Source organism: Herpailurus yagouaroundi, unplaced genomic scaffold (assembly GCF_014898765.1).
Source record: "Herpailurus yagouaroundi ecotype Mexico unplaced genomic scaffold, PumYag 184, whole genome shotgun sequence".
Lineage (NCBI taxonomy): Eukaryota > Metazoa > Chordata > Mammalia > Carnivora > Felidae > Herpailurus > Herpailurus yagouaroundi.
In genome coordinates, this window is record NW_024412415.1 from 31,389,532 (window position 1) to 31,404,215 (window position 14,684).

The 14,684-nt window shown below is 45.4% G+C and overlaps 1 protein-coding gene across 2 annotated transcripts in view; it reads left to right on the forward strand.

The window, feature by feature from the left end:
- The first annotated feature begins 248 nt into the window (after positions 1 to 248).
- The window catches only part of MAP2K1 (mitogen-activated protein kinase kinase 1), a 79,426-nt gene continuing 64,990 nt past the window's right edge, over positions 249 to 14,684 (forward strand). The window contains exon 1 of one of the 2 annotated variants that reach the window (XM_040493039.1): positions 249 to 780. In XM_040493039.1, the coding sequence (XP_040348973.1) occupies positions 701 to 780 (80 nt within the window). In that variant the 5' untranslated portion in view covers positions 249 to 700. Of the gene's footprint in view, positions 781 to 12,110; positions 12,140 to 14,684 lie in introns of those variants that run through there. The other variant, XM_040493040.1, reaches the window with a different exon arrangement.

Sequence of the window (14,684 nt, forward strand, 5' to 3'; positions counted from 1 at the left end):
GAAGCCCACCTGGCTGTTAGCTGCGGGAGCCGGGACCCACAACCCCCTTTCCCGGTGGTTCTACCTAAGTGCCGCGGGGCAGCAGAGGGCGCTGTGGAGCCAGAGCCGGACTCCGCCCCCAGGGCAGCGCGCCGCGCCCCCGTGACGTATTTCCGCGTCATCTGCCGCCGAGGCGTGCTTCCATTGGCTGTCGGCGCGGCAATAGGGGCGGAGCCGAGTGGGTGTGTGGGAAACGCAGCAGTCCGGGTGGAGGGGCGAGGCTTCCCCCGTCCCCGCCCCTCCTCCGCCCTCCATTCCCTCCCTGGGACTGCTGCGCGGAGCTGCGGGGAGGGGGCCGGCGGCGGCCGTACTTTCCAGGCTGAAGCTGGAGCAGGGCTGTGGCGGTGTCTGTCGAACCCTAGGGACCGGTTGACTGAGGAAAAGAGGGAGGGAATCCCGCGCTGCCGAGCTGCGCCGCCTGGGAAGCCCTTCGATTCCTTGCGCGCCAAGCCGAGCCCCGGGCGAGTGGGGCGGGGGTCCCCCGAGACCGCCAGCGGCCCCTCGGCGCTGAAGGGACCACGCGGGGCGCGCCCCCCGACGCTGCCCCCGGGCGCGTGGCCCCGACTTGGCCCTGCGCGGCGGGCGTGGGGCAGCTCAGAGGGAGGAAGCAAGAGAGGGGCCGCCCTCCCCTCGGAGTTAGAAGCGCCTTCCCGGGTCCAGAATGCCCAAGAAGAAGCCGACGCCCATCCAGCTGAACCCGGCCCCCGACGGCTCCGCGGTTAACGGGACCAGCTCGGCGGAGTAAGTCTGGGGTGGGCGGCGAGCGCCGGGCCTGGCTGCGGAGGCCCCTGCTGGGGTATAGGAGCCGAGTCGGGTGTGCGCGGCGCGCGGGGCTCAGCTCGGGTTCGTCACGTACGTCTCGGGCTGGCAGGGGCGCGGAACTCCTGGCTGCCGAGGTATCGGTGACTAAGCAGAGATTGTGCTCCTGACTCAGACCAGTCGGTGGACCCAAGGTGTCCCGATTTGCCTCCTCTGTCGATCCTTGCAGTCATCCTTGGTCCCTGGCCATTCACTTTCTCTCCCCCCCCCCCCCCCCCCAAGATGAAAACTGCCTGCTCTCCCACCCCTCCCCGGCTGTTTTCCCCAGATCCTAGTCTGTACAGGGGAGAAGGGAGCAGATGTCCTGGAAAGAATTAAGCTCGCTTCTGTCTTTGAGGCAGGCTTAGGGTATGAAGTGTGGAGTTGGGACTGGTGAGCAGTGTCCTCACCTTTGTACGTGACACCTGTGGGCCTGGAGTGCCTCGTTGCGGCTGCTCGCTGGCTAGCAGGGGCGTGGGTACACCAATATCCCCGTGGCTTTCCCCTGGCCGACTTCAGGGGCTGCGGGTCCTTGGCCTTCTTCCTGGAAACTATTTTGTCTCCAAGGGTGCTGCTTTCTTCTTCTTCAACTGCTTCATTCATTCATTCATTCATTCATTCATTCATTCATTCAGAAATGCTCGGCACTAGTGTCTCTTCTAGCTTTCCGTACTTTACCATGAGCCCTAAACTCCTGACCTGAGACAGGAACACTCAAAGCCAGGAAAACCATACACAAGGTGCTCCATCCTGCGGCTTCCAGTATGCTCGCAAGCCAGCGCTTTATCTCATTAAACAATGATGAGGTTGTGCCATTGGGTGTTTCTGAATTGCCACAACTCGTGTTGCGTCCTGAGTGAGGGACAAGACTGAGGGAGAGAGATCGGACTAGCTGGAGAATTAACCGGAAAATATTTGGTTCTTAATCTTTTATTTGCACACTGGAGATGCATGGAAGCTAGCTGATGAAATGGTGGAGTAGGCCTGAACCTTCTGCCCTTTGGTGATTTCTATAACCTTCCTTTCTCTCTTTAGATTTTAATAGCCTGGGGACCTTCTGGGTTCGTGGCTCTGTCCATCTCTTTCATGATCACCAGGCCAGTGGTGGACCTGTCATGTGAACTGAGCCAGGTTCCTCAGACCTGCTCCCATCAGACCCCCTTCAGTGCAGTACTGTAATGTTGGGGCTCCTGGGTGGCTTAGTCGGTTAAGCATCCTGCTCTTGATTTTAGCTCAGGTCATGATCCCAGGGTCATGGGATGGAGCCCAGCCCTGGGCTCCGCACTGAGCATGGAGCCTGCTTAAGATATTCTGTCTCCCTCTCTCTCTCCCTGCCCCCGCCCCTCCCGCCTCCACGTATGCCCCTCCCCCGCTGGTGCTTTCTCAAAAAAAAAAACCCAAAAAAACCTGAAGTGTCTATTTTGCATAATATTGACTTGTAGAAGTCACATTCTTTGTAGGCATTTATTCAGACTTACTGCACAGGATTTTATCCCCTTCAAACAAACTGAAAGTGCCCCAGCACAGGGCAGGGCAAGTTTTGACCACAGTGGCTGGTTGAATGTTGTGGCCTGACCATCCTGCTCCTATTTGATTTGGAGGTGGGTACTGAGTGGAAGTACCTGTTGTCATTCTGTTGTTAATTGTGACACCACAATTGTATTTTTGCCAAGCGGAGGAATCTCATTAAAAGAAAATACAAGGAGGAAAAGAATAAACTACCCTGGAGTTGGTGGCAGAAAAATTTGGTGGGACTGGGAGATTCTCAGCAGCGGTTAAGAGGTTGGACTCTGGAGTCAGGCTAAGGTTGAAGCCTTGGCCCTGTTATTCTGTGGTTTTGTGACCTGGGGCTGGTCTCTCGGTCTCCCGAAGGCTTAGTTTTAGTTTTCTCACCTGCAGAAAATGGAGCTAATTGATAGAACCCACCTATGGTCTTTGTGAAGATCCAGGGAGCTAATAATACATAGTAAACCTTCCATAAATGTTAGCTGCTGCTGGTGTCTTCCTTACTGGGTAATGTTGAGAAAGCTGAAGGAAACTAGAAGGTAATTTCCATTTGTGGTGGTGGGTATGTACGTTAAGGTGCCTTTGCTTCTGGATAAAGGACTCTCCCAGCGATCGCTTAGGTTTTTGTACCATCTGCATGTACCTCCATGACTCATTGCTGTGTTACAATAGGAGGCATCTCTGTGTAGGCTGCCTGAGACAAACAGGGACTGTTGCCCTACACTTCCTGGCACGAATGGGAGGAAAGCTGTACGCACCTTCAGCTTTCACCTTTAAGAGTATTTCTCAAGCAAAGCTGCTGTTCTCGTGATTTCTGTGATTAGACCGGGGCACAGTTCGGAACGTGGTCCTGTCCAGTGACATTAAGGACCTCTTGGTAACTGGCAAGGTTGCTTCTCCTCTGTGGTTGCTTGGCACTTTGGGCTTTACCTCTAACTTAGCACTTAAAGCATTCAGACAGAGCTGGGTTACATGGGACCTGAAGTTTATGCAAGTTGTGGGGGTCCTTGAAGAAAAAGAGGGCACAAATACCTCTTTTGCGAGTTTTGCAGAAATGTCTGAGCATATTGCAAGGGAGCTAAGTGTTAGCATGAAATAAATTGGAAATAAGATCATATTATTCCCGTTTAAAATGGTTTCCTGGTTCCATTGCAGTTAGAATGAAATCCAGACTCCTTTCGGGCTGTGAGACCAAGTGATTTGCCCACTGGGGCCCCCCACCCCCCATCTCTTCGACCACATTTCCTGCCGCTCCTTTCTTCCATTCTGCTAGTCTTCTTTCACTTCCTCCTTGGGATGGTCTGTGTTCCCTCCAGGCCCTTGCACATGCTGCTCCCTTTGCCTAGAATGAATCATCTCTTCCTCTGCCCATGCTAGGAAGGAAGCAATCATCATCTCTGCCTCAGTGTCATTTCCTCAGAGGTGTTCACAGACCACCTAATCTCTAAAGGAGGTCACTTTCCCATATTCGCCAGATTTTTTTTTTTTAAGACAGGGCACTTAAAAGAGTGTCTTTTTTTTCTTTTCTTTCTTCTTCTCCTTCTCCTCCTCCTTTTCCTTCTTTTTTTAAAAATTTATTTATTTATTTTTTTCAACGTCTATTTATTTTTGGGACAGAGAGAGACAGAGCATGAACGGGGGAGGGGCAGAGAGAGAGGGAGACACAGAATCAGAAACAGGCTCCAGGCTCTGAGCCATCAGCCCAGAGCCCGACGCGGGGCTCGAACTCACGGACCGCGAGATCGTGACCTGGCTGAAGTCGGACGCTTAACCGACTGCGCCACCCAGGCGCCCCTCTCCTTTTTTTTTTTCAAGTAGCCTCCATGCCCAGTGTGGGCCTCGAGCTCACGCCGGACCTCGAGAATAAGAGTTGCATACTCCACTGACTGAGCCCGCTAGTGCCCATCACCTGATTTTTTTTTTTTTCTTTAAATGACATTTGTTCACTGTCTCTAACTTTTTTTTACTAGGATGTTTGAAAGATCTCTCTCTTCTGTACACCATAAACTATAAGGTTAGGGCAGCCTTTTTCTGATTCATTGCTCTGTAAGTAGCACATGGAATACGGTAGCTGGCACATATGAAGTGCCAAAATGTTTGAGTAAATCAGTGGGTGACTTAAATTTCTAATATTTGTACAATGTATTTAGCAAACCTTTTTATACTTTTCCGTTTTTTCTTTTGTCTTCCCCTTTGCGGTCATTTCCCCCTCTCCATTTCCTTTTCTTTCACAGGCACCCACTCACCCACTCTCCGGTATTTAATGCATGGTCTTATAGTTCCATGTTTTGTTGGGTATGTGTACCTTTGGGAGGTAGATGGCGTTGTTTTGTGTGTTTCTGTGCGTAGAGTGCTGAATGTGACTGTGTTGTTATTCAGCCTTAAAAAAAGGAGATCCTACAATTTGTGACAACGTGGATGTACCTGGAAGATGTTATATTAAATGAAGTAAGCCGGGGCACCTGGGTGGCTCAGTCAGCTGGGCATCCAACTTCGGCTCAGGTCATGATCTCACGGTTTGTGAGTTCGAGCCCCGCGTCTGGCTCTGTACTGTCAGCTCGGAGCCTGGAGCCTGCTTCGGATTCTGTGTCTCCCTCTCTCTCTGCCTCTCCCCAACTTGTGCTCTGTCTCTCTGTGTCTCTCAAAAAATAAATAAATGTAAAAAAAAAAAAAAAATTTAAATGAAATAAGCCAGACACAGAAAAAAAAATTACTGCATGATCTCACTTACGTGTGGGATCTAAAAAAAATAGAAGCAGAGGAGAGAGATCAGGGATGGGGAGGGGGGGTGTTGGTCAGAGGGTACGACGTTGCAGTTAAGGGGCACCTGGGTGGCTGTCAGTTGAGCATCCGACTTGACTCTTGATTTGGGCTGGGGTCATGAGCCCAGGGTCTTGGGGTCTCATGTTAGAGATTGTCTCTGTCTTTCCTTGGCTTGTGTACTCACACTCTTTCTCTCTCTCTCTCTCAAAAAAAAAAAAAAAAAAAGGGAAAAAGAAAAGTTGCAGTTAATGTAGTATGAATAAGTCTAAAGATGCAGTGTACAACATGGTGACTAAAGTTAATAATACTGTATTGAATACCGGAAATTTGCTAGGATAGTAGATTTCAAGTGCTGTCCTGCACACAAAAAATGGTAACTGTATAAGGAATATATTTGTTAATTAGCTTCACTGTAATCATCATTTGTCTATGTGTATCAAATCATCATGTTGTATACTCTAAGTATATTCAGATTTTATAAAAATTACTATTGTGCTGTAAATGTGCCTCAGTTGGGATAGATTAGGTTACGCTGAGCTAACACACAACCAAAAATCTTACAGTTTAACACACTTGCAGGTCAGTGGGAGTCTCTGTTCACTGGCTTCCATTAGGGATCCAGGCTTATGGAGGCACCGTCTCTGAAATGCGCTCACATGAGAAGGGCATTTTGTAAACCACGTTGTCTCCTAAAGTTTTTGTCCAGAAGTGACACATGTCACTTCTTCCATTTCCTTGGCCAAAGCAGGTCACATGGCCACGCTGGCCTCCTCTGTTGATTCCTCTAGATTTAGACAACTTTGTTTCCAACCTCCGGCTGCATCGAACAGTGCGGTCACGACCATCCTTGTGCATGTCTCCGTTTGGACTGTTGTGAGAGTTTCCTGTGGAATGTACTTAGATATGGCATTGCTTGGGGTACGTTGGGTCTCCTTCCATGATGAGGCACATCCTTAATCTCTTTCTTTGTTTCTTAAAGAACACTTTTCATTCATGACGAGAACACTGAGCCCCGAGAAGAAATCGCAGCACAGGGCATTTCCCCCAAACCACATTTTCACGCAAACCTTGATTTCACACGAGTCCTTTGTACTTCCCGACTTTTTTTTATTTTTTATTTTTTAATTTTTTTAAATTTACACCCAAATTAGTTAGAATATAGTGCAACAGTGATTTCAGGAGTAGAGTCCTTAGTGCCCCTCATTTATCCCATCCCCCCTCCCACAACCCTTCCTGTAACCCTCGGTTTGTTCTCCATGAGTCTCTTCTGTTTTGTCCCCCTCCCTGTTTTTATATTATTGTTTCCCTTCCCTTATGTTCATCTGTTTTGTCTCTCAAAGTCCTCATATGAGTGAAGTCATATGATTTTTGTCCCTCTCTGACTAACTTCATTTAGCATAATACCCTCCAATTCCATCCACGTAGTTGCAGATGGCAAGATTTCATTCTTTTTGATTGCCGAGTAATACTCCATTGTGTATATATACCACATCTTCTTTATCCATTCATCCATCGATGGACATTTGGGCTCTTTCCATACTTTGGCTATTGTGGATAGTGCTTCTATAAACATGGGGGTGCATGTGTCCCTTTGAAACAGCACACCTGTATCCCGTGGATAAATGCCTAGTAGTGCAATTCTTGGCTCGTAGGGTAGTTCAATTTTAGTTTTTTGAGGAACCTCCATAGTGTTTTCCAGAGTGGCTGCACCAGCTTGCATTCCCAGTGACTTTTTTTTTTTAAAGTCTATTTATTTATTTTGAGAGAGAGAGCGTGTGAGCATGTGTAGGGGAGGGGCAGAGAGAGAGGAGAGAATCCCAAGCAGGCTTAGCACAGAGCAAGATGAGGGACTCAAACTCACGAACCGAACTGTGGGATCATGACCTGAGCCGAAATCAAGAGATGGACTCTTAACTGACCAAGTCACCCCGGTGCTCCTGTACTCCCTGACTTTTAGTTTCCTTACCTGTCCAGTGGAGATGATAATGGCTTACAGAATCTTTACCTTAATGGCCTACAAAGGCCCCACCCAGTCAGGTCCTTGGCTTTCTTCCACTGCCCCCTCTACTCGTGCGCTCCAGCCCACTGTTCTCTGTGCTGTCCCACAGCGGGTTGGGCATAGTCTCAGGTCAGAGCTTTTGCATTTGCCATTCCATCTAACCTGGAATGCTCTTCTCCCCAAAATGTGCACTGGACGCTTCTTCTCATTTCCTTCAGATCTCTGTACAAATGCTTCTTCACAGAGGTCATCCGTGATCACTCTGTCTATAATACAGCACTCCCTGTCCTTCTCTACCCCTTTATGTTGCCCGGTTTTTCTTCAGAGCACTTACGACTAACATCACACTGTGTGTCAAGTGTTTTTGCGCTCCCCTGCCTCGCTAAAACGTAAGCTTCACGAAGGCGGGGGCTTGGCTGTGTTCCTTGCTCAGTGAGGAGAATGTCGTCCGGTGTTCACTAGCGACCTGGTGATGACACAGAGCATGCCTACCTCCCTTGAGGGAGTGTCGTGAAGGTTACACAAGGTCGCACATGTAATAGTGCTTTGAAGGCCGTGAGGTGCTGAGCAAACAGGAGGCTGCATTGCTTGGCCTTGGTGGCATCCACAGATTTTGGCCTTTGAACTGTTTCACCGTAACTCTAAAACACTCAGACGTACTTAATTATTACTTATTGTTGCATTCAGGGCGTAACTCATGGCATCAGCACTTCTGCCAGGTTTGGAAGGGACACACGTCCGTTAGAACGTGAAGGCCCTTCAGGGTGGGGCGAAGACAGGCTGATGTGCTTTTCGGGGGTCTCTTAGGGCCTTTTCTGGGACTCATTTTGTAGTTGTGAACTTGGATGTGTCTACCGCTCTTAGGCCGCAATAACTGATAACTGGTGCTGTCGTTTGAGAACTTCAGGTGAAGAGGAAGGCCAGCCAAAGCCTGTGTTCTTGGGAAGAACGCCCTCTGCTGTTGTTGCAGCAGATACAGAAAGGGCAAAAAGATTCATAAAGATGACTTCACCCATGGCCAGGAGATATGGGGGGCCCTTGTTTGGTCATGAACATTTAGAATATTCTCCTTTCGGGGCACCTGGGTGGCTCAGTCAGTTAGACGTCTGACTTCGGCTCAGGTTGTGATCTCATGGTCTGTGGGTTCGAGCTCCGCGTCGGTTTCTGTGTCTACAGCTTGGAGCTTGCAGCCTGCTGCTTCAGATTCATGTCTCCCTCTCTCTCTATCCCTCCCCTGCTTGTACTCTGTCTCTCTCTCAAAAATAAGAAAACATTAAAAAAAATCTATTAAAAAAAAAAGAATATTCTACTTTCACTTCTGCATCTTTGCGAGAAAGGCAGAGGATACTTTAGTAGAGTAGCTGTTGGCCTTGCCTTAACCCATTTAGTTTGATTTTTCTCTTTCCCAGTTTTACCTGTTGTGATCCACACTGACCCCTTTACTGGCCTCCCTTTGCTCCAGCATACTGCTTCCTACCTCTGTCTGTTCTTCCTCACATGGTTTCCTTTGTCTGGAATGCCTTCCTCCGCTTTCCTACATGATTTTATTTTATTTTTTTTTCTATGTGTCACCACGCTTTAGCTTCTGTGAGGGCAGGGACCGTGACTTTCTTGTGTACCGCTGTTTCCCTGGCATATAGCAGACTGTCTGGAATGAATGAATCCTGCCCATCTTTCAAGACCTGGCATAAATCTCATCTCCCATGTAGTGTTTTCTGAGTAACTCCATGCTACTTTAGGACTTGGCGTCGAGACTTAGTTATGTCACTTCTTAATTGTTGATCTCGGCCGTGTCATTTAACTTCCCTGAGCTTCCGTTTTCCTTATGAGTAAAGCGAGGATGATAATATAACAAACCTGTGAGGGAAGGAGAGCAGGTGAGCATCATTTGAAATAACGTATGTGAAAGCACTTCGCATGCTGTTTAAAGGGGAAGTGTTGTTAATGATGCCACTTTGATTTCTTCCTCCTCAAAAAGCTGTTCTCTTTTGCTCTTAATACCAGATTACAAATGTTGATAAATCATGTTGATTTGGACATTTTATATGCTGCCTGTCTTAAAATCTAAGCCAAACCACAGGGCGCCTGGGTGGCCCAGTCGGTTGAACTTCCAACTTTGGCTCAGGTCATGATCTCGCAGTTTGTGGGTTCGAGTCCTGCATCGGGCCCTGTGCTGATGGCTCAGAGCCTAGAGCCTGCATCGGATTCTGTGTCTCCGTCTCTCGCTGCCCCTCCCCCATTTGTGCTCTGTCTCTGTCTCTCAAAAATAAACATTAAAAAATTTTTTTTTTAAATCTGAGCCAAACCTGTATCTAATCAAGCCTGAGATCCAACTTCCTGTTTACAGTAAATGCAGGGACAGAGGAACAAGTTAAATGACACCAGGAGGAAACAATCAGACAAATCCAGGATGTGGAACATTCTCTATGACAACTGACCCAGTTTCTTTAGAAAGTCAGTGTCACAGGCAAAAGTCAGGGAGGAGGGGAGTGGTGTGGTTTTAGAATAACGGACTTAAGGGGACATGCTAACCAAATGTAATGCATGAACCTTGGGTGGATACTGATTCAAAAGTGAAATAGCTATAAAATGTATTCTTGGGACAATCTGGGAAATTTGAATAGAGAATTATTAATTTTTTATATGTATTATGATTATGTAGGAGAAAGTTGTTATTCATAGGTGATGCATGAAACTTACTTGAAATGATTCAGGAAAGGGGTGCCTGAGTGGATCAGTCGGTTAAGCGTCTGATGTCAGCTTAGGTCATGATCTCACGATTCATGGGTTTGAGCCTTGCGTAGGGCTCTGGGTTGACAGCTCAGAGCCTGGAGCCTGCTTTGGATTCTGTATCTCTTTCTCTCTCTCTCTTTTTCTACCCCTCCCTCACTTGTGCTCTCTGTCTCTCTCAAAAATAAATAAATAAACATTAAAAAAAAAGGGTTCAGGAAAAAAAATACACATGCATACATAGTAGAGGAGGCAAATGAGGCAAAATGTTCTCAGTTGGTTAGTTGGTTAGTTTATGAGTTTCCCTTTTATTCTTTCTATCTTTCTGTATGTTTGGAAAAATTCCTAATAAATAATTTAAAAGTACCCAAAGAACAAAATTCATCCTGAGTCTTAATGCCCTTTTTAATGTTAATTCACGTTTTCTCTTTCCTCTTTTGTACTTCTGGTCTATATTGTGTAATAAACATCGCGTTAAATGCAATATCATTTTAAAACCATAATGTTTTCTTATTCACTAACTGTTTTTTCTATGTCTCTTTTCCCTCAACTTGATTAGGGACCATACCTTTTTAGACCCCTGGGTCTGTAACACTGGTGATACAGCAAATAATTGGTAGATTGGACAAAACCAAAATAATGTTTAAACAAAGAAATCAACAACAACAAAAAACCTTCTTGCTAGCTTTCCTTTGTATGTATGAGTTGGTAGTATTTCCACTGCCTCCCCAGGAAGCACAGGTTAAGCCGTGGTGAATGTTTCTGACACGTTGAGAAAACAAACCCAGGGAACCCACAGGCTGGGCAGAAAGTAAGGTTGAGCCTGAAAAGAAAGCTTAAGGTCCCAATTTTGTCTATGTTGTTTCCTTCCAGAAGCTGCTAGTTTTGGAACATCATGTTATTGTCTTACCACCTCTTGTGTCTTCACTTCATGTCCCGTGTCCTGGTTCTGGTACCTGAAATCCCAGGAGAGCCATTCGTTTGGAGGCTCTTGTACCTGTTTGCTAAGTTAACTCCTCTGAGGATGAATGGTGTTTTGTTTTGAAATAGTAGGTGTTCATTCTCTGGATCCTGGTGCAGGGCAGACTGTGGAAAATGTTGATCCTGCCTCGAATTTCTCATTGTAGCTCCCAGGGGCATCCTGCTTTGATGTCAGCAGGGGAGTCAGGTTAAGAAGAGGTTACACAGGGGTTAAGAAAAAGTGGACAAGGGTGGTGTGGCCTCTTCCCCCCCCAACCCTCCTTTTTTTTTTAATATTTGCCTGTTTTAGCAGAACTTTAAAAATTTTTTTGAATGTAAAAACACCTTTTGAAGAAGGGAACTACAGACATTAAGTTCTCTAGTATAACTTTTTCGTTATTCGATTATTTACGTGGTTGTGATCAGTGGATGTGTCCTCTCCACCCCCCTCGGTTTTACACATAGACATAATTCTCCTGCTTGTCATTTTTTGGCCGAAGGGTAGAATTTGATTGGGTCTGGCTTTATAAATGATACTTTTATTGATTACTTAGGTGGCTTCCAGATTTTTATTAGGTACTGATGGTCTTGTGTTTTGAACCAATTTATTCTGCTTTTAGATTAATTTACACACCAAATCAGAGGTGACGAACCATGTTACCGCTGTTACGTGTTTAGAGAATATGTTCCAAAAAAAGATGCAACCAATTATATTTCAACTGTTTTCTTAAACCTCAGGAAGGTTTTTTTGTTGCGGTTGTTTTGTTAAATTTAGTGATTTTTTGATAGTTTAATAGGCACTAAAGGGCTCCTTTGAAGGTCAGTCTGCTTTATTTTACATGCTAGTGGGGCCGTATTTTTGAAATGGGATTATTTTCTGTATTTCATCAATTCTATTTAAGCTATATTTATTGAATGCTTAATGTAACTCACTGTCCTTGAAGCTGTAGGTAGTTGAGTAAGATTGCCTTTGCCTCCAGGGATTCGAAAATCTCCTAGGAGGAGAGGGAGAGGTAGCAGGGGCCCAAGAGGAAGGACACAAATGGCTGCAGAGTAAGAAAAGTGCCCTGATGTACAAAGAAAGTACTGTCAGAGCTCACTGAGAAGAGGAAGATGGCACATCCAGTGGGGGAGATTAGGAGAGCCTTCACGGAAGAGATGACATTTGAGCTGGGTCTTGAAGGATGGCTAGGATTTCCATGGGAATGGGGGGGGGGGGGGGCAGGGCATGGCAGGAAGAGCCGCTCCACATAAGTGGGAAAGCCTGGGATGCCTGGAGGAGCCGGCAAGGAGTTGAACGTGCTGGGTGCATAGGCGCGGGTCGTGGGAGATGAAGCTGGAGAGGTAGGGGGGCCGCTTTGGTAGCACCAGCTAGACATTTTGAAAGGCTACATGCAAACTTTCTTCTCTGGTGATTTCTTGATAGATTCATCTAAATAGTTATTATGTTGCTTTGTATTTTATTTGTTCATTGATGTCTTCCATTAACCTCTGCACAGTTACTTGTCTTGTGGTTTGTTGGGGTCAGTGTGCTTTTTGTATTTTAAAGTTTTATCAGTTATGTGGCTACTACATTGTCCCACTGCGATGTTTTCCTTTTATGTTGCATTAAGAAAACATTTTTGTTTTTTTTTTTGTCTTTGGAAACATGTCTTTTGAATGGGATAACCTACTTTCTTTTAGTATTTGGACATATCTTGTCTCAACTTCGCAGGAACATGTGGCTTCTTTTTCTTACAGCCTTTTTTCTCTTTTATATGGCTAATTCCGTCCCATCTGGGATTTATTAATGTGTTTGATGGGAGGAATGGGCCTAATTGTTGAGTTCCAGTATCTTACTAGAATTTGTTAAATTTATCTACCTATCTGTCGTATTTTCCGGTTTACTTTTATTTGGTCTTTATGGTATTTTGGTGTATTTCTAAAATTTCCTTGTAACTCTTAACGTAGTTTCGATAGTCTTTTTTTTTTTTTTTTTTTTGGTAGGGTTAATGGAAACTTAAGATTTTTTTTAAAGACTTTTAAGTAATCTCTGTGCCCAGTGTGTGGCTTGAACTCACAACCTTGAGATCAAGAGGCACATGCTCTACTGACTGAGCTAGCCAGGCATCCTTAATGAAAACTTGAGAAACTTTCATGGTGTACCTCTCCATTTATTAATGTCTCCTCTTTCTTCTATTGTGGTGTTAGTTCCCTCTGAATAATTCTGTTGTGTCCTGAGTTAATATTTCAAAGAGTTAACATTTTGTTGCCATTATGGTTGAACATTTTTAAATTTGTATTTGCCATCTTGACCATGGTTTGGGTTGTATGAATTGTTTATATCCTGCGGCTTTGTTAAATTCAATTATATCTAGTAACTTAAAAAAATTTTTTTTACTGTTCATTCATTTTTTGAGAGAGTGTGCGCAAGCAAGCAGAGGAGGGGCAGAGAGAGCGGGAGACACAGAATCTGAGACAGGCTCCAGGCTCTGAGCTGGAGTGAGCCAACACGGGACTTGAACTCACAGACTGTGAAATCATGACCTGAGCTGAATTTGGCTGCTTAAGTGACTGATCCACCTAGGTGCCCCCTATATCTAGTAACTTTTGGATTGAATACAAATGCATTTCTGGATTTACTAGTGTCATCTTCAAAACATAACTTATTTTTTCCTCCAAACACCTCTGTATTTTATATCCATCTTTCATCGCTCTCAAAAGCAGTTCTTATGTCCCAGGGGAATACCATTAACTATAATGACGCCTCCCAAGGACCTTCTGGGCAAGGAACATTTCTGCTCTTTCCAAGGAGCCATGAAAATAGGAAGCAGCTGCCTAGCTTTATAGAAGCAGAGCCTGTTGGGGTGGATGGGACCTTGCATATCCTCTAGCCTCCTCCCTGCATTTGGGAGATGAAACCAGACCCAGAGAGGAGAAGGAGCTTGCTGGGAGTTCACACAGCTGGAGTGGAGGAGGTGGTTTTCAGACTTAGATTTTCTTATGGTGTATATATTACATGTTTTCATTTGGGATACTTGGTTGGAAAATTTTCTAGGTTTATCCAACACCAAATTTTGGTAACTTTATCCAGTATCCTAAATAAATTTTTTTAAACTAATAATCTGCATTTTTTTTCAAGTAATCTGAAGTTCTTGAACAGGCAACCCTCTATATCACCACTCTCTTAGGTGTTTGAGTGAAAAGGGAATAAGGAAATGAGGAGAGGAAAGGGTATTTTAGTCCAGGATCCTTAGTAGGAGGGCCTATTTTTAAGCTTCATAATGTCAGTTTTAAAAGCAGTGGTTTTCAAAATAACCACAGACAAAAGTCCCCTTGAAATGAATGCCTTTCTGGAATTGACCTATTTTGAGTTTAACTGTTACCACGAAAGGTTCAGTGTCTTTAATGCTCTTAAATGCATTTACTTTTCAGGCAAAGTTGAACAGTGAGTTGAGTGAACGATCTACATGGGTTCCAGATTCAGGTTAAGTATAGACGTATGGGAAGTTGGAAGAAGACTGGACTAGCTGGTTATATTGTACTTACAGGTTTGTCTGGATCCAGGTTAATTGTATTCCTTCATTGAGTTTTAACTTACATTTCCAGGTTAGTTTTAAAAAACTAGATCTTCACCACATTTGAGAGTCCAAAGTTATTTGCCCCATTTGATTTCAGACTGTCCTTGAGTAAACAGTCCTTCAAGACGTTGGGCCTGTCGGGGCAGGGGTGGGGTTGGGGGGAGGCACTCAGAAGTTAGCAGGAATTCCAAGCTAACAGTAAACCTTTTGTCTAATGGCTTACTCAAATCCACAGTGAAATCCTACCGGAATGTCAGCCTGTATTTCAGCTTCTTCCCCCCGCCCCCCCAGCCCCCAACAGGAAGAAGACAGCAGCTTAACATTCCAGT